Below are 24,918 nucleotides of genomic sequence, written 5' to 3' on the forward strand. Positions count from 1 at the left end.
CTCTTCCCACAGTCAGACCAGGGAGAGCGCAGCGCCTGGGTCGCATCTCCATCTCTCTCTCTCTGTCTGTTTCGCTTCCTCTGCCATTTCTCTGCACTCTCTCTCTCTCTCTCTCTCTCTCTCTCTCTCTCTCTCTCTCTCTCCACCACCTCTGATTGTCGTTGTGCAGCTGATACTCTGTCAGAAAACAGCCCGAGCTCGGCAGGACACGGGAGACAAGGGAAGACCGGCGCGCGGGCGGGGAATGAATTGAGGGATCCCTCAAAGAAACTGAGGTGTCTTTGTTCTTTTCAGGCTTTTGATGATTGACCCGTTCTGCTGCTGCTTCTCTTCAACAAGGAAAGACTTAAAATGGAAGATTTCATGTTGAGAGCAGAGAAAAAGCAGAGAAAAAGCTTTTGCAGCTCCACTTTGCCTCAGAGAACAAAGTGAAGCATTGACGTGAGAAGACTTAATCTGCCAAACCAAAGAAAAAAAGAACTTAAAAAGAAACAGGAGAACCTGAACACACACTTTGACTAAAAAGAGGACGAGACGCTGAATCGAGAGTTTAAAAAAAAAAAACGTCCTCTTGGAGACTTCGTGCTTCCCTCACACAGGCTGTTTCCGCTCCCTCTGTCCCAACTGTACTTTTTCCCTCCCTCCGTGTGTTTTCGGGCTCTGCTCCCCACGCCTGACGCTCAGCCATGCAGGTGTCCATAGCTTGTACGGACCACAACCTGAAGAGGGGCAATGGGGACCACAGCAAACAGAGTGCCACCAGCCCCAACGTGGTCAACCAGGCCAGGGCCAAGTTCCGCACCGTGGCCATCATCGCTCGCAGCTTCGGCTCCTTCACCCCACGCCACATCTCGCTCAAGGAGTCGACGGGGAAGCACACGGGCATGAAGTACAGGTGTGTGTGTGTTTGCGTCAGAGTTCAGTCACAACACAAGCTGTTTTATTTGATTATCTGTTGGCTGTTTTTTTTCCTTGTCTGTATTTCTTTTCTCATCTACTTCATCTCAGCTGCGACATCCTCATTATTCTTTAATCGTGCTGCTTAATTTTTCATTAGATTTGAGTTGTCCACTCATTTGCTGTTTGAAAAGCAACTCTATTCCCCTTGTTGTGCAATTACTGTACAGCGTTTAGTGCTAAAAGTTAGAAAAGATAGTAACAAAGATGGTATATAAACACTTACAAGGAGTGCACTGTGCCTTGATACCATCATATTGATTTGCTTGGTGATAATTGTGTTTTGTTTATCAAATTTCATTGGAATTACATTATGATGTAACAAAATTACTCTTAAGTTTTTTTCCACAATCCATTAAACATTGATCTAAACAGATTGTTTTCAACACAACTGCTGTGTCATGATACTAAACATACTGTCTCAACACTGATTTCAGTCTTATTCCTTGCCTCTATTTCTGGAATTTGTTACGTTCTCTTTAATAAATCATATTATGTAAACAAGAAAACAACTCTCAAATTTGATGCACAAAATCCCCCCTCTCTGCATAGAAATCCCCTCCCATGTGTTCGTTGTCATTGTCATATCGTGTCTTGTCATTAAGCCGTGTTGCCAGCACCCTCTGTGAGCCTGCAGTGTGTCTTCTTCAGTGAGCTCGTGCTACACATTTAAAATGTGATCGTCAGTCTCCAGACTTATGCAGAAGTTGCTCATTCAAACTAGATGTCACAAGCAAAGCTGTCAGGTTTTATGAATAAATGCTGTCTGGTATTCTGTCTGCTACCTGCTGAGAGTTTACTGACACTTCCTGCAGTTACTTTGTCTGTTCTGTCTATCACTATGTTTCCTCGCTCCTTTTTTCTTCCTCGCTACTGTTCATTTACACTCATCTAACATAGACTTACTGTCTGTCTGGCACAAATCCTCACCCTCTCTTCCTCTTTTTTTTCTCTCTCTCTCCTCCTCACAAATACTCAAATCATCAGATTCTTATGCTTTCAAATGCCATAAATGGAAGAGCACTCTTTTGTTCCTGCTTCTCACCCACACGCCTAAACACTTTTTTTTTCTACCTCTCTCTCCTCTCGCTGCATCTCTCTATGACTTGGTGAGACAGCTCTGCAGTGTGGGCAGAGTGTCTGAGTCGGATTTGACCTCAGCAGTGCTGCTGCACAGCTGACTTGTGCGTTCGACTCTCATATAGCCTCAAGATGTGATTCTTATGTAAAATATGGTGACATTACTTAGTTTCTTTACGATCTCTGCAGATCACTGTGAAATCGGGCTGGGTTGTGTGTGTAAGTTGTGTGTGTGCTTATAGACGAGATCGGTACAGATTGTGAACTGAGGGTAGCACCAACTTTAGCGTAATTAATATTTTACTGATTAAAACCGCTTCATAAAACTCTTTTCAGTGACAAAGCAAACATCAGAGTTCAATCTGGCAACAGTTTTGCTGCTGTAGGTAAATTTTAAGGGTTGTGTTTGGACTTTCATGTGCTGCAGCTGATGCCAAGTGAAAGCTCTGCCGACCTTGTGGATAAAATGAGGATGCTTGTCGTGCTCTGCATGCGCACAGTTAAATAGGTTAATGATGCAAAATTGTTTTGCAAGACGTGCAGGGAAATGAATTTTTCATTCACAGACAAATTTTTCCTCATGATTTTCACCTATTTTTGGTTTTTAACTTAGTCTGAAAGGAATGGGCCTGCAAGCAATAATTAGTAAAGGGGAGTTTCTCTCATCTACGCTAGCGTCTGTTGGGATGTAGGAAACGTAATTTGGAATTATTCATCTGTGTTTTCACAATGAATGCATTTTCAGCTCTGCTTCTCCATCTGTTAAGTGTGTTGTGCCATGGATTTAGATACAAGTGCTCTTGATTACTAATTGTTGAGCAGGGCCATTAGTGAAAGCAGCTCAACACAATCAACCCTTCACAGATTTAGACATGCACTTGAGTTTTATAAGAAACATAAGATCTTTTTGATTTTGTGATGTTGTCGAGTATTTTACATTTTATTTTGAAGACATTGGTGTTGGCTATCATAATGCTGTCCAAGAGTGAAAAACTGTTGTGAATGTCTTCAATTACATATTGTCTAGACTCTGAAGAGGTCTAGACATTATGTAATATAAGTGGGCTGATATGCGGATTGACCAGTAATGAGAGCTGGCAGACAGGTGAGCAGCACGCCGACTGGGGCTCAGTGCCACGTCAGACTTGCGTCGGAATAACTGACCTAAACGGTGGGGGCAGAAACTACACATGCCAGCGTCAAAACCGAAGGTCACAGAGCTACAACTGACAGGTGACACAGAGTTAAAAAAGCACATTGTACGACTTGTAACCAATGGATTGAGTCCTATGGAGGAGGGGTGGGGTCAAAAAATGGACAGTTGCTGCACTTAAAGGACCACGGAAAACACATCTGAATGGTGTAAATGAATTGGGATTGAGTTTCCTTGCACTGTTGACCTTCTACCAGTATTATTTAACAATAATGATCAGTATTGATGGGAAGAACTGATCAGTACATTGGTTTCTTGAAGGTTTGTGGAAATTGGTGCCTCATGACTGCCTGACTGATGCTTCCTGACAGGGTTTGATTGTTCAGAGTATTGACCGATCTTTAAAACAGAGATGATTGCCAATTGTTCTGACAACACTTTGATGCCAGAGACCTTGTTATGTAATAGGGAAGGAGAGAAAGGCCGTTTATGTATCCTGGAAAAGCAAGCAAGTATGAATGGTCAAGACATGGGGCTGTTCATAGGCAGTAAGATGTACCTTATCTGATCACCAGTGATCAGGACATAATTATATTGGATCGCTTGGATCACTCATTTGGAGCTGGGGCTGCATATAATAAACAAAAGGAAAGTCTGCACACTCAACCTCCCTTTTAGTGCTTTTATTTAGCACATCCAACAAGCAACAAGCTTGTTTATCTTGGTTATTTGTTTTTAAGTCCAGCACCTACTTTATTGGATGTGTGTGGCTGCTCTGTCTTTTACTGGGCTGCATATGGCCATATCATTTTTTGCAGTGTTTACACAAATGTGTCATGGGCCATATTGAGAGGCTGCCCACTCAACTGATGTCCTCTGTGTAACTGGATGTTAAATGAATACAGTTGTACAATCGTCTCTTCTGTAACATCTGAAAATCTCAAAGTGATATTAAATGACATAATATTCTGCTCATCTTATCCTTCCCAGTGTAATGATGTTACAGAACTTGAGAAACTTTTGATTGCTATGAGCGGCTTCGGGCTAAAAGGTCTGCAGCTTGAGGGCAACAAACCACAAGTGGAAACTGAACTCAAATCATCCTTTAGACCTGAGATGTTGCAAGAGAAATCAATATTTTGCTATTAGGTCAAATATTTTGATCATTATTTTTCAGATGAATTGGAGAGGTCTGACTGTTCAGGATTTACTGCACTGTTGATATCGTACACTGCTCATCTGTGGTGTAGGAATAAACAGAACAGTGTGCAGAGACTGAACCATGAGTGTGTTAGGATTTTACAGTTAGTCACAGTGAAAAGACATAAGTATTCATGATGTTGGATAATATACTTTATTATACAGACTGATGTAGAGCAGAGCATGAATGGATGGGTAAATCCTAACAGAAGCTGTAAAATATAATTGTGTTGACTGATGTGAATTTTGACAGTGGGTTATTGACTGTCATGAAAAAGTGTCTCTCTTTTATTCTCGAAATTTTCAATATGTGCAGTCAAATCCTGATTTGATTTGATTAATCCACTCAATGAATCCCATTGTTGATGTGGTGGTATTGCAGCTATGAAAAGCTGCACATATACACATAGACACCTATACACAAAAATCACATACACACACATGCACGCCCCTATACACATCTCCTCCTATAGGATGACAAACCATATGCTGGTGCACTCTTCCTGTCAGTTTGTCATTAAAAGTTCAGAAGGCAGGAACACAATGGTGGAAATGACTTGTGACAATAGATGAGGATGAGCTAGAGTTTCTGTTCACTGCTCAATACAATACGAGAAAAAACGGAGAGAGGGGAGAGATGGAAAGGAAGGGAGACAGGCAGATGACGAGAGACGATACCTGTGTGTGTGTGTGTGTGTGTGTGTGTGTGTGTGTGTGTGTGTGTGTGTGTGTGTGTGTGTGTGAGAATCAGTCAGAGCTGCTTTGTCTTCTGCTGACAGTAATGCTTTGGGATGGACAGTCTCTCTACCCCCCTATATTCTCTCTCTCTCTCTCTCTCTCTCTCTCTCTCTCTCTCTCTTTCTTTTTGTTTCAGGAAGTGAACCCAGGGTTGTACACACCATCTGCTCTGGCACTGCAGTGTAGGTGAAAGCATGACAAGCGAGGATGTGTCTGCTTCTGTGTGTGTGTGTTTGTGTGTTCGTATACTGTATGAGTGTGAGAGTGTGTATGTCATTTGATACGCTTGTTACAGCAGCTTCCATCATACAACACACACAAACACACCCTCGCAGACATGCAGGTCACATTAGGGGTTATGCTTTTCAACTATTTATCCCCTCTCACTTGTTAACGAACAGATGTGTCAAACTGTCGCTGCTGATGATGATGGTGGTTGAAGCTGAGAAACAGGCTGGTGAATACAGGCTGACAGTTTGTGCTTATAGTTCTCGAAGTCCTCTCTATAGTGTTTCATCTCCAACTTTGTCATGTTATGTTGAGGCAAAAATAATATATCTTCATGGCATAAACACTTAAAGGAACATTGTGTAGGAATTCCTCCCATCTACTGTAGCGTTGCGGTTGTATATCGCAAGCAACTCAATCGTATTTTTCATGCTGCATTCACGTGAAATTGGGCAGACGGCAGATGGACGATAGCCACTGCATGTAACCGTAACAGCAAAAACAAGCCTCTATGTAAACAAGTGGCCCGTCAGCACGAGGCAAAACAATACACGTGACAATATGTTGTCATGGCGATGTTGTATTGTTTACCTGACCCATGTTTTACTGGCTTTCTCTCGACTTCTGTGACTAAAATTACATCTGGTTTGTTACCGACGGCCGTCTGCCCAACTGCACGTGGATGCAGCATCAGTGTAACGCTCCATTCCTCCTCACTGCGTTACCGCGGTGACTTTTCACAGACGCCACCTCGACCTGAGCCAACAGCTCCAGTGTCTCCAGTGCGTTTCCGTGGTTTCCTACCGTCACGCTGCCACTGAACATAAAAACACGGCGACACGACATGGCAGCCAGCACCGAGCTTACCCGCTCCATGTAGATATGAATGATATGAACGGCAAATTCAGAGCTTACCGGAACACTTCAGTTTGTTGATGGGGGGGATTGCTGATTAATGAAAAACAGACTTTTGAACGAAATAATCGATTTTCGTGGATAGATAACAGGGGAAGGTACACAATGTCCCTTTAAAATACTTGATTTATTAATTGTTTGACAGATGTAGTGCTGCTGATCATGTTTACTGCTGCTGTCCTGTGAGCATGTGACCTCACTAAATTTTAAAATGCCGTGTCCACAGCTGTGCAGTAAAATAGAGTGTTTGGTGTGTTCATGTGGGGGTGGGGGTGGTGGAGGCATCACTGTACATCTGAATACAGCAATAAGATGCTGGATTAGGTTAGATTTATAGACACATCCTCTGCATTTCATTCCTACAGTGCAGCCTGAATAAAACAAGCTTGTTTTTGTTGTTGTTGTTTTGTTTTTTTACCTGCTACAAAAACAGATCAAGACTCCTACTGTCCGACTGCACTGTGGTGAAAGCTCATTTAATTGATAACGATTTTCTTTACTCTCAGACTCGGTAAACAACATCTGCATCAATCAATCCGTCAGATGGGTGAGCACAGAAAGAGAAAGAGAGAGATAGAGAGTTTAGCTGGCACTCGTGAAACAATTCAAACCCCACGCTGTGCTGTGACTGTGCTGTGCGCAGTTTCCTTGATTATAGATTGAGCCACCAGGGTGCTACTTGCTCCCTGTGTCCCCCTCTCTGCGTCAGTGTGTGGTGCGACAATGAGCTGGGAATCAGTTCCTGCTCTGAGCCGGCAGGGTGTCAAATGAGTGAGAGTAGCTGCACCGACGTGTTGTCTCCTTTTTTGGTTTTAAATTTCTATATCTACTTGTTTTTTTTTAGAGACAGGGAGGGGAGTGGGGTAAGTTGAGAGTACAGATGGAAAAAGCAGGATAGCAGTAGCAGGAGGGAGGTATAATTGATAGAAGGAAGCATGAGAGTGTTTGACTTGATAGCAAATCGATTAATAAGTCAGTGAAGAGTGCGTGCTCTATGCAGTGTGATACCATCCCTCTCAGAAATGTGTGAAGCATTTAAGTGGCTACTGGAAACACTGGGAGCACACTGCCTGCCATTGGCCATTGCCTTCTGCTACAGCTCTGTCTCTACAAAGAGCTTTACTGGAATATTCTCTTCATTATTCATTAATTTCAGAATTTCCTTCAGGCAGAAGAAGTCCTTTAAATGCCACTGTTCTGAACATCCAATTGCTAAAATGTGTGGAAACCTGTGGAAAAGTAGGTGTGAAGGTGAATCCCTATCACTCCATGCAACTGTACCAGAGATTCATGTTTCATGCAGCCAGAGTGTCTGCTCTATCTCAGAGCAGGTGGTGGTGATGGTCACTTGCAAAAAGCTTCAGTGATTGTTGTAGAAAGAAGAAATAATACGTCGTCTTAGCAACTCTGCTTCTTCAGGTCATCCTTGATGTTAAAGTGACATGATATAGGACTGTAATGAGATTGGCCAGCCAGGTTGGGGGAGATAGTTAGCATGGTAACTTTTTCTTCTACTCTCACTACATCACTCACTTTTATTTTTGTTAGAAATGTAAACAACAAAATTGACTAATTAATGATAGTGAATGCATTTCCTCCCTCATAAAACATCGGGAAAGCTGTTTGTGTGAATCCTCCATTATCTTATTAGCATACAGTCTTCTCTATCTCTGCATTTTGTGGTGCATTGCAGCATTGCTTGGTGACTACAGTCACCTGTAGGTCAGTTGAAGAGTATAAAAGAAAGTGGCAGGAATGTCTGTCACATCACCTGTGCATCCCCGCTGCATATGAATGAGACAAAGAGAACAGGGATTGATAAACTACTACACAGCTCCACTTGAGGTCTCACATTCAAGTGATACCTTTAATCAACAGTTACTTTGGGAACAGAAAAAATGTGACCACCCCATAAAAAATACTTTCTTCTCTGCTGTATAAAACCTATAAATGTGTATTCTGTTTTATAAACATGTGTGTGGCCCTTTAACAGCTGATGCCACCTTTGTTGATGCCACTGATACACATGGGAGGAGGAAGGTATCTGTGCACCAGCGCACCGATCTGTCTTGGGGCGTCCAGACAGAGCCTTGAGGGGGTGAGCCAACAGCAGAGCCTTGGATAAAACTGGAGTTCTTCCATGCAAACATTGTCTCATCTGAACCCGTGTTGACAGAACATACTATGACAAATATATATGGATGTGAACACATAACGTGTAATCGCCAAAGAGCCCCCATAAATCCATGCAGGCTTATCTGCACATAAATAATGCATGTTTACACAAACTGTTCTTAAACTGAGATGCTCATACTGCCTCTTCTTTGAATCTTCGTTCTTTTATTTTATTTTTTGCTTGTCTAAAACGAGCATTCATATGCGGATTTGTATTTCACACAGTCCATGGCCTCCAGCGACAGCCTTGGCTGGAGGCATGATGTTTTTGGGTTGTCTGCATCCTGCTCTTGTGAATGCCATTTTTCAGTAACACCTTGAGGGAATTTCTTCAAATGAGGCACAAACATGCCCTCATACACAAGGATGATGTGATAAGGTTTTGGTAAAAGGTCATGTTTTTGGCTATATGCTAACTGTGATAAAACCCTATAGCAAAGCATTGCAAAATCCAGTAAAATCAATTTTATTAAACTTTGTATAAAAAAACACAAAAAAAACAACATGCTGTGTCTTGACAGTGAAGGCATAGAACCGCAAGGCAGAAAATCTAGTTCCTTTACGACAGCGAACTCTGCAGATTTGGTTTTTGGTTCTCAGTTGGAGAGAGAGAAAGAGATGAGAGGCAGCAGATGTGGGTGGTGTTTAATGGGCTGCAGTAGTCAAGGCCAAGAACTACTGACTCTGACACTCACAAATCAATGAAAGCAAGACAGTTATGCATTCACAAAGAGATTCATATTTTTAGTTATTAAAAAGAAAGAAAAAAAGACCTTAAAATTTTTAAAGTTCGTCATTGTTCACCTCTGATATTGGAAAAACATCACAAAGGCTTCAGGTTGAGAGAAAAAAGCTAGTTCCTGATGACCTTTCCACATTTGTTGCAATAAGAATACATGAAGGTTTTTTAGTGAATACAGGGCAAGCCTTTGCATGAGCCAACTTCACATACTGTTCATTTGGCAGAATAGCGCTAGTGTCAGCTCAGTCACTGTCCGTTACCTGCTGAGAGCTTGCGCAGCACAGTGGTGTGAAAGGCCAGATTAGCAACTACTGTAAAAGTGTCAGTGTGGCGTGCCGTTCTGTGGAGGAGGTGCAAAAGTGCCATGTCTGTACATGTGAAAGACCTAAATGTTTATAAGTTGTTGATGGCGGCAGTCCACTTCCTCCTTGTAGCTTTTTCTCAATGTGACGACAACAACAAATAATATGGCTACAAAGAGGAAAATGGATAAAATGAGAAGGATGATAATGATCAAAAGAAGGAATTCTTTGTGCCTGCTGGTCGGGCTCCAAACCACCACACAACTCAATAACCAACACATTATCTCTGCTTGTTTCTATGGTAATCATGTCCTTGGCTCTGTAGTCATCATCCAATTTGGAACACTTAAAAAGACACACATGCACGCACACACACAAACATGCACACACACACACAAAACAAACACACTTTTGAATAAGACTTGAGGTCAGTGGGGGATAAACTAAAAGGGTAATTGAACTAAAGAATAACATGAATAGTAGGATTGGGAAATGGAAGGTAATACGATGTAAATGTGATAAAAGCGACTGGCAGTGCTTTTTTTTATATCCAGAGGCCTGTACGACAAAGCAGGATTTGAGCTTATTGAGGTAACTTCAGGGTTAACTCTGGGTTTTCCGTACTACGATGGTGGTTCAATACTTGCCGGGATACATCTCCACGGTAACTTATGCTGAACAGTTAACTCGGTCCGGAGCAGGTTGTATGTTCCAGATTGAAATCGCCAGGTAGAAATACCATCACCGTTGTTAGCGACACAGCTCGCTCAGCTGACAGAGGTTTGTCGGCCCCTCCGATAAAAACTTAAAATAGACTTTAGACTTTTTTAGACTTTATTTATTTGTCATGTTAAGGTAACAATAATAAACATTATGGTTAAGCTCGTGGAACGGTCACAGTAGCTCAGTTTACAGTAGGCTATGTAAAACATAGACTATTGGTTAGGTTTAGGAAAAAGTTGGCATTTAAAATCGTACTTCTTTATGGTCAAGCGTCTTTCCACATCATGGTTCAGAAATAACACATGGTCCAGAAACACCATCATTTCTCTCAGAAAATGAACAGCTGTCACCTGTATGATGGTACTAATGTGTGTTTTGATGACCTACCTATTGATTATTACCTTCTTTATATTAGATCAGTGGATTTTCTTCTTTGCTTCTGTCATGATTACTGTAGCTGCTCGAGGTCATCTAACAATAAAATGTAACTGTGTGGGCCATAATAGTCTGCTTCTACAGGTGACTTATGGGCTTTACACACATTATATAGTATATAGAGCCGACTCAGTCATGCATAGATGACTAAAGGGACATGGGAAAGAACAAGGGAGAGAAATACAGCAGAGTGTGTCAAATCTAAGAATGATTATACTAGTAAATTCCCACCGGGGCCTATCACAGTGAACTGTGGGGAGAATAACAAACAGCGATTGTGGCTGCTTGTCTATTACTTTGTCTGTGAACTGTTGCTGCGCCCTTGGGCATCCTGAAAGACACTGATAGCATGATTAATTATAGTGACAGGTCTGTAGCTGAAACTAGCTCCGAGTTCAAACCTTTTATCTTATATGTGACGGCAGCTGATGAGAATAATACCTCTGTGCATAGCTGAATAAAATACTTGACTCGACATGTGGCAGCTGACTCTGGAGTTACAGTCTGCTTATTCACTAATTCCTAATGTAGGACTAAAGATATAGCAACACCACTGTCTGTCTCTGTCACATGTTCCTGTCATCGCAGCTCCTCTGATTTACTCCCAGAAGTACTGTGGTGCTTTCTCTGAAGTTAGACTCAAGGATAATGGGATCATCTCCATATCAATTGCTTCGAGTGCTTTCTTCACCCAACTCACGTTTGCTTTTTAATTATAGGAAGTGCCAAGATGGCAATGAATCTATGATCAATGAGAGACATTTAGGATTATTAAAGTATACTGCTGACATGACCTTTGTTGGTCTCTTAGAGAAAACAACCCCCTTACTGTGCGTTCACACCAAAAGCTTCCAAAGCGTCAAAAACGCCGGAAGTCAATTCATTTTCAATGAGCGCCCGGCGACACTGAGCGTCCAAAGCGTCAACAGGCGTCGCCGCGCTTCCAAAGCGTCCAAAGCTTCCAAAGCGTCCAAAGCGTCACCAGATGAGAAGTTGAGCCGTGGTTAACTTTAGGGTAATGAGCTATGACGCGGTTAAGCGGCAACCGGCGGCAGCCTGTCAGAATAGAGATGTCCGTTGGCTGCCTTTTTTTTCTTTTTTTTGTATTTCGGCTCCCCAATGACCAGCGCGATCGAACTTTGACGTCAGTCACGTGACGAGCGGCCAAAGCGGCTGAAAATATTTGCCGTTTTGGGAGCTGTCTTGTCTGACGCCCACCCTCGAGCGTTTTTTGACGCTTTGGAAGCTTTTGGTGTGAACGCACAGTTAGGTGAAGCATCTAAGAAAAAGAGAGACAAATTCACTTGATGGCAAACATGTGAAAAATGTTAAAATGCTGTTTTATGTACATCTCTGAAAACCCAGAAAATGTTTTCAAAGATACTTTATCTTCTTAGAAATATCAGCAGCCTCTCTCTGTTCATCAGCAGATTTTAGAACTTGTGTGCAAACTATTTCTTAAAATCTCAATGGCAAGCACAATGGTTCTTAAACACTCAAATGCCTTTGTCTGGCAAAGACGTTGAGGAGCAACAAAGCACTACAGAGTTCCCCCGCCAGCTGAAAATGTATTTAAGAAGTCCTTCATCCCAAGTGCCATCAATATTCTTAACTCTGCCGAGGGACTGATGAGATTTAAGCCTAAGACACTGATGTAAACTGTTTTTAAAGTGTAATGTGTGTATTTTACAAACTGCTTTCTACTGTCTCTTGTGTTTACTGAGCTGAAGAGAAATTTTCACCCTGGTGGACAATAAAGATACATTTAGTAAATAATTCATATTCAAGTTCATATTGACATTCATGGGTTGTGCCCATCCGTGGAGGGACGATGATTTAAATAGGGCTGAGAGCCAAAACCAAGAGCGTTGATGCAGACTGATAACAGATTGTAACTCTAATATAGTCGCCCAACAGGACAGAATAGAGACCAAACAAAGTGAAACAAAGAAACCGATTATGTGAACTATTAAAGTTCACATGTGATTGATTATTTACCCTAACCTTGAGTAATTAGTCTGGTGCTTAGCAGCTTGCTGGTCCTCTTAATCCCGTGGGAACTCTTCCAAATCTTATGTTGTCTTTAGAGGGTCATTTCCCAGGGACCTGCTGCTTTTTTCTTCATAAACTAGAGAATCAGCACTTTCTGTTCGGTCGATAATATGCTGACATTAAAAGTTAGAAAGGATTTGGAGTCAGTGCGTGAGCTTAGAATTATAGGGTTCTATCTCCGTTTTGGGTAGTTCCGAGATATTGAGCATCAAAGTTCCAACTCGGCTTGTGTTTTGGTTGATAGAACCTTTTTATTTTATGAATAACTTAAAAAAATGTTGAAAATTTAAAAATAACACCACACAGGCATTAACAGACCACTAATGCATGATATTATGCAAAAAACTCAATTTTGAAAAAATGGAGATAGAACCTTATAATTCTAAGCTCACGCTCTAACTGTACTGTTTGCTGGTGTGTTTCTTCCTGTGGGTTTATTGATTGATTCTCATGAGTGACATCTAGAGTCATGTCACGGCTTGGCGGTCAGGTGTCGTATACCCAAACTAAATACTGTATTATTTTGACCTCAAAGTGAGGAGAAGTTGGTCTAACAACAGAACACAGACAGAAGGATGTGGGCAGTCAGATACTGTATGTGGTGCTACAAAAATGACTAAATACTGCTTCAGATAACACATTATTTGAACATAGCAGTCAACGCACATAAAGTAAAATATTTTGAAATGTTTTTATGTTGCTGTTGTGTGCACATGAAATGGGGTAGAAACAATTACACCTTCATTTCTCATTCAAATCGATAGACCCAGAAACCTTTTTGTGGGCTCCGGTATTTGTTGCTGACTCCTCTCTCTTCACCACTTCCTCTTTTTCTAACTCTCTTTGAAAAATCACAGAGCTCACCCGCTAATGATGCACAGCGCTCAGTTGCGACTGATCTGAAATAGGTGTGGACTGTGAGAAATCAAAGCCCTCAACAGCTTTAACTGTGTGTTGTAATTTAACATGACACGCTTGCGCTTTGATCTCTGGCATTTTGTAACAGAAATATTAACACCCAACTTGATCTTACAGACAACTGCTGATGTGTTTCTTCTGCTCCCTTCCCATCCGAGTCATCATTTAACAGGGCAGACACTTTGCTGACATGATAGTAGTGGAGTTACATTGAATTGTTGTCAGAATGTGGTTCAGACGGCGGGACCGCAGCGAGACATAAAGAAAGGATGGACCGATATAAAGTGAGAGGAGTTGTCAGAGTGACTATTACTTAGTGGTTGGATTATTTTAACATAAAGGTATAGTATGTAGGAATTACCCCCATCTAGCGGTGCGGTTGCATATCGGAACGTATTCTTGATGTTGCGTTGACGTGAAATCGGGCAGACGTCAGAGAGACAACAGACGCTGCATGTAACAGGGTAAACAAGCCTCTATGTAAACAAGTGGTCCGCCAGCACGAGGCAAAACAATACAGACATGACAATATGTTGTCATGGTGATGTTGTACTGTTTACCTGACCCAGGTTTTACCGTCTTTCTCTCGTCGAGTAAAATGACATCTGGGTGGTTTGCCGACGGCCGTCTGCCTGACTGCACCTGAATGCAACATCAGTGCCTCCGTCCTTCCTCACACTACACAGTGGTGACAGTTTTAACAGGCGCTACCTGGAAAACTTTCTCCCCGAGCCGACAGCTCTGGTGAGTTTCCGTGGTTGCCTACGGTCACACTGCCACTGAACGTAAAAAATGGCGATGCGACGGTTTGGTGCGTCGCCCACTTATGTATTTCTAACGACTTGTTGTAACAACTCATTCTAAGGTACGAGAAAGCTTTCATTTGTATACGGGTGTGATTCGACTTTAGTGAAATACGTATTTATGAAAGCAATATTTGATTTTTTGCTAATAAAAAGCCAAATAAGTTACATACTGGGGCTTTAATTTGATCAAATCATTAACTTCAGCACTGTGTTAAATAGAATATAACACAACAAATGACATTGTGCTTGAGGCCAAACTCTCACACACTGACAGTAAGTGAAGATGAATAAACACATGTGCACACTCCACATGCACACTTCCTTCCCAAACAGATGTTCTTTTTCAGTCTATGTTCCTCTTCCTTCCTCAAATTATACCCCTTCAGACTCTTTCTCTCTATTTCCGTCTTTCCCTTTTTTTTTTTCCTTCACACTCCCTATTTGTCTCCTTTTTTCTCCCACTATCCCTCCCTCTCTCCCTCCACAGATATTGTAGCTGTGCTGTACTAAACACTGAGGGGAATAGGTGTTAACAAGTGTTGTGTCTGCTGAGCTCAGTGCCTTTGATCCCTGTCGTAGAAAATCACCTAACTGTACCCTGAGGCTGAAGTCGTGTTTTCTGCATGGTGGTGACTTTTACATACCCACATGATCCATACACACACACTGCAGACTGTTACATGTTTCATTGACATGTCATGCATTCAGCCGAGGACTTCAGTGAGCAGGTAGAGCTTTTATATTTGTCTCACTGAAGCACAGTGACACACTTTTTCCTAGGAGGTTTTACTCTTACTTGGAACTGAAATGATAAAACGATTCACCTTGTCAGCTTAAAGAAATGTTATTTTGTAATCAGTTTCTGTAAATTTCCATACAGCCGGTGGTCAAATTCCACACCGACAATTAAAGATGTTAGGAAATAAGCTAAAGAAAAAGAAAATGGGGAAACCTCTTAACAGCATCATGACCTGCAGTAGTCAGTGTAATGTCCATCTCCACTAATTTATCAGTACAATAGAATCATTGTTTTTCCTCTAACAGAAATAATGATGTTATCCTTTAATTATTAATTCTAGTCATTTCTGTCTTTCACGACTCTTTCTTCAACTCTTGTTTTTTCCACATAAAAAGCTTTTTATAAGGGAAGTTGCAGTGAAATGCCAAACAAGACTCTTGCTGCACTCAGTCAAGAAGACCAAGATAATACTCTCTAGAGATTAATCAATAATGGAAAATAATTGTTAGGGGCAGCTAACTGTGAAGCTCTGATTAATCAATTCTCATTCTACAGTTGTCCCCGGCAATATGGAGAGTGAATTTAGTTTATATTTTCTATTTTGAGTAAACAGCAGGGAGAAGATGAGGTGCCTGAACTGGACCAGAAACCTGTAGTTAAAAGGTGACGAAATCAATTTAACTTGCTGATGAGTTATGTGCAGCAATCATGTAGCTGCAATCATGTGTAATAATTGCGGTGAGGGGGAAAGAGTGTGTGTGTGTACAGTACAGTATGTTTGTGAGTGCACATGTGTGTAGCCGTGTATCCATACAATGGCCATATAATTGACTTCTAACTCCACGTCTCCATGGAGATGTGAATAACTGCAAAAGCTGCACAAGCTAGAGCTACTGTGTGTGTGTATCTCACTCAATCAATCACTCACTCACTCAATTACTCACTCACAGGTAAAAAATGAACTCATACACACGCATCAGGAACTCCCACAATCCCATGTCTTATAACACACACACACACACACACACACACACACACGTTAACCCAGTGAACAACCAGATCGATCGGAGACGGCACAGATGAATTAAAGGGAGATTGAAAAGTGTGTGTGTGGCCGGTGTGATGAGAGAAACAGGATGAGTTTAGGTGAGTGAAGAATGGAGACGGATCCAGTTTGTGGACACTGTGGACGTGACAAACTCCCTCAGCTTAATCTTTAATACTGTATGACTAAGATGGATTTGTTCCCCTTTCCCCTACTTTTTTTTTTAACAGCTGTTTTCTAATCTCTGTCAACATCACCGTTCGTTGACACAATAAAATCTTCCTCAGCCTTGACCTCATATGTTCACTATTGTCATCCTGCACTCGGAGCTGCTGTCATTTTAAACCCACTGTAACACATCCAGCCTCATTGTAAAATATTTCTTACCATCTGTTCATTAAAGGGAGTGCGTGTGACTTCGCGGCCTTTAGATCTCCTTCATCTAAGGAACATGTGGATCCTCATCTCCTTGACATGCATGCGTAAAACACCTGCAGCTGTCATTAAAGATGAAAAGTGAACCATGTTAATGTGGAAACTAAATCGCCACGATGATTATAGAAACTGGCACTAGGTGGATGTAATAACTCCATAAAGTCATTAAAGTAATTGAGAAGCATAAGACTCATGTTTCACCTCGGTTGGATTCTGTTGGACTCAGTTGACGTTTACAAACTAGCTGTCAAACTTTATACTCTCACATTTCACTCAACCATTGTTGATTTTGCACATATTTGCAAAAAAATGTTCACTGTTGGTCTCCTTTTAATGTTTAACTCGGAAGTTGAATGAAGCATGAGTCGTGGTGCGTCTCATAGACATCATTTTAGTCTGATATTTTTTGTTTAAATGAACGCAGTGTAATTGATCTTAATTGAATGTGAAAGCAGATATATAATTTCCATAACAAAATGCCACACGTCGTATTGGCTTTTCTTTCCCTATTAGCGAGCAGCTTTATTCTAAACATGTAGAGGATGCGGTGGCATTTTGCCCGAGTACAAGACCTGCAAACAAAAAAGTCAGTACTAATTTTTGAAACTGCCTCTCCCTGGCTACCTCACCTTGGACCGTGCTGGTGCTATCAAGTATCTGACCTTGTTTTTCCAATTTAACTTTCTCCAAGACACTGCTGCCTATCATAGAAGTTTTCCCACTCCACCACTGATATCGCAAAGTTTCTCTCGCTCCTGCTTTTTTTAATATTGGGTGTAGTCATGCTTTAAGCCCTTGAAGGCCCTCGTATAGTTAATTAATAGTTCTTAGACTCACTGCAGGTCGGCTCTGTATGTTCAATTAAACACTCTTCTTATTTTTTTCTTTCTTTCTTTCTTTCTTTCTTTCTTTCTTTCTTTCTTTCTTTCTTTCTTTCTTTCTTTCTTTCTTTCTTTCTTTCTTTCTTTCTTTCTTTCTTTCTTTCTTTCTTTCTTTCTTTCTCTCTTTCTTTTTCTTATCTTTGTCTCTCAGCTGTAAGAATCTAAAGAAACCCTGCTTGGCCATGCTGTAGTACTCCCTCAGCTCTTGGAAGCTTTTAATTGAGGAAGAAATCCAAATAGATATTCAGCCCCTGTTCCTGCCATGTTTTCAAATTAGTATGCAGTGTGTTTGGGAAAAGAACTTGGATCATTGGCAGATCACTGATTAGGGCTCCATGGGCAGAAGGAGTGAGCCGCTTAAAACCAGCTTTTGAGTGAAAAGTCCAACCATGCATTGGGTTTTTCACCCTGGGTGGTGTTTCAATAAACTATCTCCAATATTCTGGCATTAAGATGACTTCCATATTGCTGAAATAATCAAAGCTGCATACATTTAGCAGGGGTTTCACCTGAGCTGCTTGGCAATAAGTTTTTAAACAAGGGAGTACCAGGCACCATTTACCCTTAGGAGCAGGGTCTTTCCCTGGCGCAATAATCTTGATATCAGCTCGTCTCATTCTGCATCTGGAATATCCACCAGTAATGTTGGGAGTGAACGCAATCCCTTTTCAGCTCATGGCTTAATCAGATTCAGAAGCAGGACAAAAAGTAATCTTAAGATATATACAGTGAAAAAAAACGCACCATCTTTAATATCATACCACACTAGATTTGTTCGCCTCCTAGTAATGGCATGTGAGTAGCATGCACAGTCTCTAACGTCACAAATGGCATCAGTAGCAAAAAAAGGTGCGACCTACTAATCCAGTGAAAAACTTAGTGGGCGGCCAATCCATACATCATCATCACCATCTCCAGCTCTGCATGTAATATAGTGAATCTAGTGCATGTGGGGTGTGTGTGCACACAGCTTGTTCCCGTTTGAGGAAACATGCGATCACATCTGCATGACAACATACTCTCACACTTTGCTAATTGTAGCTTCAGTGAATGCCACCCATCCTACCCCCCACCCATCCTCTCTCCTGCTCCTGTTCTTCCTGTGTAATTATCCCTCTTACCACCCATTTTTCTCCTATTGTCCATCAGCATGGGTTGGCGCTTGAATGTGTGATCAGTGCCGGCGTATGCAGTAGCATGGTATTGCTGTTGTTGCAATTATTTGGATGAGAGGTAGAGAGGAACTTAACAGGCAAGGAGGTCAAGAGTGAGAGCCCTGAAAGTGATGAAATTTTTAATAATGTGATTTGGCTTGTGGAAGAAAAAAAACTATATTTTTGGGTTCATTAGTACTTCCCCAGCCAGCACAGCACTCATCAGTTTATACCACCTAGTATGCACTTTTTAACTGAAGCTTAACTCATCACATCATCACTCCTTGAGCATCTAATGAAGATCTTACACAAACACCTGGCAGAGTCCAGGGACTTCCTACTCCTACCACATAAAGCTGACACAGTCTGTGAACATAAATGGCTACACTGTGTCTCTTAAACAATCATGTTCACTACTTACATCCGATTAACCCTGACCCCTTACTGCCTCTGGGACGCTGCAGGTGCATTCAGGCGCAAAGGGAAAAGGTGAAATGATGAACTTTGCCCTCGAGTGAATAATTGTGCTGTGACTACATTTCTGTCTGTGCATTGTGATGACAATGTGCAACGTAATGATAATATCAATCCTTTTTTATTTTGGAAATGTTGAAGTTAAATTGATGATACTGTAGTAGCTTATTTTAGAGAGTGAAACTAGGACTGTCCTCCTCTAACAAGGTCAGCACATGTTTGCAAGTAAAAGCCATAGGTTCCTTAAATATTGTCTTTTTAGTCTAGTGGGGCCTAACATTATCAACTCCATATTCACTACCCAGTAGACGTGATTACATCTACCCATTTGCATTTTCGACAAATATTAGATAACCTGATCGGTAACAGTTGAAACATCCCCAGAAGTAAAGTGCACGTGCAGTAGCCCTGTAGTAAATTCCCTTCCTGTATTCGTTGCACCCATAAGTGGTCAAATATAGAATAAAGCAGTGGTGTTTGTTCCTTCTGAGGGATTTTTGAATTATTCCTCCATGTCAGGTTAGGTCGCGTCCTGAGGTGATGACCAAAGCTGATACAGTACAGTAGGTCCTCCTGTCACCCTCTCTACCGAAATGTGGTTGAAAAATTTTCAAAAAAAAAAACAACTGAAAAGAGATCAACCAAGACAGAGAACACAGAGACAGAAGGAGAGACTCATTTAACTTAGCACGCACAGTATAGGTGGAGAGGAAGAGCGGAGGCTGCTGCAGTGTGGTGCATGGCTGAGTGAGCTGCGATGCTGGGTTGTGAATAATGCAGCATGAAGTGATCAAGCAAGGTTTGCTGAGTATGGCCGGAGTCTACGTAAACTAATTTACAGCCCACATGATGGACAGGCAGAAGATACAGTGCATGAAGCAGATAGGAGGACAGGCAGAAGATACAGTGCATGAAGCAGATAGGAGGACAGGCAGAAGATACAGTGCATGAAGCAGATAGGAGGACTATTTCTGAGTGATGTTCAGAGGCATTAGTGAAGATTTGAGAGTATTAGACAGCTTCTTAGAAAGGCAGAAGACACTGTTTGCCACATCGTCATTAGCATCATGCTTGCAGATACTTTGGTTGCATAAGATTTCTCTATAAATGCAGACTTATCTCTCAGTGTGGGGGCTAGTTATTCCACATTGAGCCTTTTGTTTGGATTTCTAAACCTCTGAATCCAGTTGTCCTTCAACAAAAGGTCACCTTGTTGCGATGTATTTAATATCATTTTTGTTTTATTAGCCGTTAGTTACCTCAGAATTGAGTGAAAGAGCCAAAGACATGTGTTGATCCCTCCAGGGATTTAGTCGTCACACAGCAGGCAGGACATCCAGGCTGGATTTAGCCGGTTTGGATTGGTGCTATAGTTTAAATGTCAAACAGTCACCATCTTCTGTTATAACATACAATATTAAAGTGCCATGAATAGTTCAGAAGACCATTGAACATTGAACAATTTACAACACATAAAAAAAAACATGAGAAATCTTGTCCTAAAATATGTTGCCTTCATTAAACAAACTGTTTCATTAGAGGTACACAGTAGGCAAACGAGAAAACAATGTTGTATTTAAAGAAAGATCAAATCAATTCATCAAAGTAATATCAGGGTGTTAGCAGAGAATAAAATAAAATTTTTTTGTCTCTTCCTCCATCTCCCCTTAGAAAAGCGTTGTCAGCGCTGATTCATTGAGTCTTAATTTGGCCTCAATGGAACATTTCCTACAATCACTTTATGGTTATTGAAAAAACTATCCTGAGTAGGAAAGGTAGTTTGTTTTATTTCTGCTTTTGTCTAGAATCATTTATTAGCACAGTAAAACAAGACAGTGGTAATGGCCACAAAACAGCAATAAGTAATGATAATGTGCTGGAGACTCAACAGGGCGAGTCCCTCCTCTTCCCCAGCCTGTGCTCGTATAATACACTTTTTATGGCCCACATTGGCTTTATTAAACTGTACGCATTTAACCATACAAACGCTGTGTATGTATGTTCATACCGTATGTGTGTGTGGATCTCTATCTGTATGATATTGCTGTGTGTTTCTGTGTGTGTGCAGTCATTTGGTGAGAATCCGTCGTACCGCTCTGGTCCCAGTAGGATTTATTGATCGTTTCCCACACACACCAGCTCTCCATTGTACACTCTGATGGCCAGAAAATCTGCTGGCGCCAACTTTTTCTCTCATGAGTAAATTTAATTCAGTCTCATCTTCACTCTTCTCTGCTGTGAATGTGTTTGTGTCGCTACTACGCCGCATTGAACGTGGGTGCTTACGCTTTCTAAAGGAAGTGTTTGTCTTACAAAATTCTGTCTAAACTCCGTGTTTATATATCTCCATGCAGATAATAGAGCTTGTACTTCTGTGTTTACACTAGGGTATTCGTGTATGCATCTACCAATGAGTGTTTGCCCGTGTCTGTGTGTGTATTTGGATGTATCTGAGTGTGTGTCACAGTTGCTCCAGTTTAGTTACAGCTTAGAAATGATGAAAGGCCTCTAATCGATATGACAGCGTATCAGACTGAAACTATTTCTCTTTAGTCTGAGCAACACCTTGAAACAAACTGTGTCGCTGGGAAAAGAGTCTTAAATGAGGTTATTATTTATTGAAAAAGGAACGCATTACTATTTATAGTCTTCTTTCTGGGAACATATTGAGGGAAATAAGGATATCTAATTATCTGAAATCCATGTCTATACCCCAAGCTGTGGCAATTATGCTTTGTTCCTCATAGTAAATAGTTCCTTCTGTCCTGGGTCAGGTATATAAAGAGCCAATTATGCAGCGAGGGCACAATAGCTTCTCTAGAGTCTTTACTCATTTAGTGTGGTTTGTGTGCAGTTAGACTGATAACAGGCTTGCATGATAAACTGCACCTGTCTCACAATGTAAGCATCAGTCAATTTTTCCATGCAACCAGCTGTAGTTTGGTTTATTGTGATTATGCCAATAAAAGGAAATGAGCATGAAACATACTGTAGGGTTTCAAGAACATATTGTTCTTCGCCATATGTTTCTACAGCTGGTAGGAGACGGATGTTGACATGCTATACAGTATAGCCAGTGGAACGTAAGCAGATGAAGATAACTGCAAGTAAATGAACACCAGAGAATGCAAGTATAACGGTGGACAGGTTTAGTAAGCGTATAGCTAAATCCACTCTTGTTCATATACTGCAACCCTGTCCTTCATAGCAAGGTTTTAAAGAATCGCTGGTATGCTAACGTTACATCATTATTGATCATTTGCAAAACAGTCCCAAATCTTAACATATTTTCATGTCTCATACAGCCAATGATGTCCAGAATTTAACTTGTCTGATGCAGAAAAGATTGGCAATGACCGTCTTTCAAGGAATTCAACATTTCTACACAACTGTCTCCTCAGACTCAAAATGGACAAATACATATGATGTGCAATATTATTTAACTGTTTTTCTACTTAAAGTAGTAGCACCATAATTAATTAAGCGCACTAAGAGTCATAGAGAGAGTGAACAGTGAATAGATAATTTTCAGATATTGTCAGCGTTAAAGATTTTAATTTTAGTTTGGGTGGAACCCAACCTATCAAAATATAAATAAGTTAAGAAATATAATGAAAATTACAAATTAGGGCGGGATTGGAGGGAAGAGGGCAGGGAGGAGAAGGGGAAGGAGAAAAAAAAGGGGGAAAAAAAGAAAAAAAAAAGCCTCCCCTTAGTGGGCAGACCCCAGAGTTGCCTTGACTGGGATAGGCTCAGTGAAGATATGCAGTGGACCAGCACCCACCTTTGGGTTTGGCTGCGTTCCAAGGCACGATCACCCAAATTTAAATCAAAGATGGGGGGAAAAGAGGGGAAAGAGAGAGGAAGGTGAATAGAGGAAAAATAAGGGGAGGGGAAGGGGGAGGAGAGATGGGAGATCCTCTCACTGCTGCCCTGTGGGTCTCCTACTGGGGTTCCCGGCTGGGCTCCGGGGCGGGACGGGGCGGGCCCCTGCTTGCCCTCCTTCCGGCAGCGCGACCTGACCTCACCTCTCATTGCAACTTATCACTATCATGAAAATTATTCTACACAAAGGAAAATGATTACATGCATCTTTTTTACAAATTATTATTATTATTATTATTTTTTTCTCTCCTTTTTTAAATTTATTTTTTAAATTTATTATTATTTTTTTGTCCCTTTATTTTCAAAGTCCTATTTCATTATTATATACATGTATTGCTCCTTTCTCTTATTATCTATTCATTATCCCTAATATTATCATTATTTGTTTATTTTCTTTTCTTTATTATTATTACTGTCACTATTACCGTATTATATACCATATTGTATACAAGTAATAGCACTCCACTTACCTCTCATCCACGCACACGCACGCACACGCACATACACCTAACACTACATTCATGTATCAACGTGGCATGTCTTTTCCTGTTGTTGTCTGTACTTATGTCAATTGTTTGTATGTTTGTCTATGTGGTTATATGTGCTTATAATGTTTTTGTCCCTCACGTCACCTTGTCTATCACTTCACTAAAAAAAAAAAAAAAAGATTTTAATTTTAGACTCTGACCATGCATGAAACAACCTAATTATTTTCTGTACTTTATTCTCTGGTTACAGTGTTACTGTCATCAGTTCAGCTAATGATCCTGTAATGGTGACAATATTCATTCTCTCAACAACAAACTTTGATTTCTAACAGGTGGCTGTATTTTTTAGCTCAGTCAAATATTTCTGTGAAGTAGCTAATATGTTCATAACATTTCCGCAGTCATTCAGACAGATCTAATGTGTAGAATTTCTGCTTTGCTTTGCTTCATTCACAATGTGAGTGAGTTCAAACCATCACAAAACTGTACTCTCTCACTATGTATCAACATAAACTACAAATATTGAACAGAATAAATTAAAACCTACATTATAAATGCCCACATCATTGCCCTACTATTCCACTATGTGTTTCACTCATTCAACCACAGGAGCTTACTGTACATAGTTTTCTTTGATATTCTGCGCCCCCTTTCACCAATGGCATCTTTCCATTTATTGGAAGTTAATTACTCGGTGCTTCACTGAGACATTCCTGGTGGACTCTCCCCTCTATTCATGTAATGAAATGCTATAGTTTGAAATCATGCTTCTCTAATGTAATGGCCGTGACCCAGTTGATGAAAGAAATGCTTATCTCTTTAAATAATTCATTAGCAGCTTGGTTCTGTTGTCAGATAGACATTGGATCAGCATTGTTCCCTTTGCTATAGGCTGCATACTATTAGACCACTTAGTCTATAGGGGGGGATGATGATGTCAGGTGGTTTGATTGTATCTCTCACCATCTCTTTCAGACTCACCAACAATAAAGCAAACTAATCATGACAGAGATGTAGCCTGCACACCAAGCACAGTCCCAATAGATTTATGATATACATACAGTAGATAGATAGATAGATAGATAGATAGATAGATAGATAGATAGATAGATAGATAGATAGATAGATAGATAGATAGATAGATAGATAGATAGATAGATAGATAGATAGATAGATAGATAGATAGGATGCATTAAAATGTAACCACAGGTGTCAGCCAGTTTACAGTTGTGTTTTTGTGTTTTGATAGACATAGTACTTGTGAATGTTTCAATAGTGTATTACTAATCATACCTGCAGTAACTCAAAGCAAAGCACATGCACCCTTTGATCAGACAGGATTGTGTTGTCATGTCAGAGAGGGATAATTACTTTTTAAATGCCATTTTAATTT

The 24,918-nt window shown here is 40.8% G+C and overlaps 1 protein-coding gene across 3 annotated transcripts in view; it reads left to right on the forward strand.

Moving 5' to 3' along the window:
• Positions 1 to 24,918, forward strand: part of kcnab1a (potassium voltage-gated channel subfamily A regulatory beta subunit 1a) — a 101,520-nt gene that overhangs the window by 35,909 nt on the left and 40,693 nt on the right. The window contains exon 1 of one of the 3 annotated variants that reach the window (XM_085795305.1): positions 585 to 895. The exons of the other annotated variants lie outside the window; for them this stretch is intronic. Coding sequence (XP_085651431.1) covers positions 687 to 895 — 209 coding nt within the window. The 5' untranslated portion in view covers positions 585 to 686. Of the gene's footprint in view, positions 1 to 584; positions 896 to 24,918 lie in introns of those variants that run through there. 3 annotated transcript variants of the gene reach the window in all.

This window comes from Trachurus japonicus, chromosome 13 (assembly GCF_045865225.1).
Source record: "Trachurus japonicus isolate A0001 chromosome 13, Traja_1.0".
NCBI classification, from domain to species: Eukaryota; Metazoa; Chordata; class Actinopteri; order Carangiformes; family Carangidae; genus Trachurus; species Trachurus japonicus.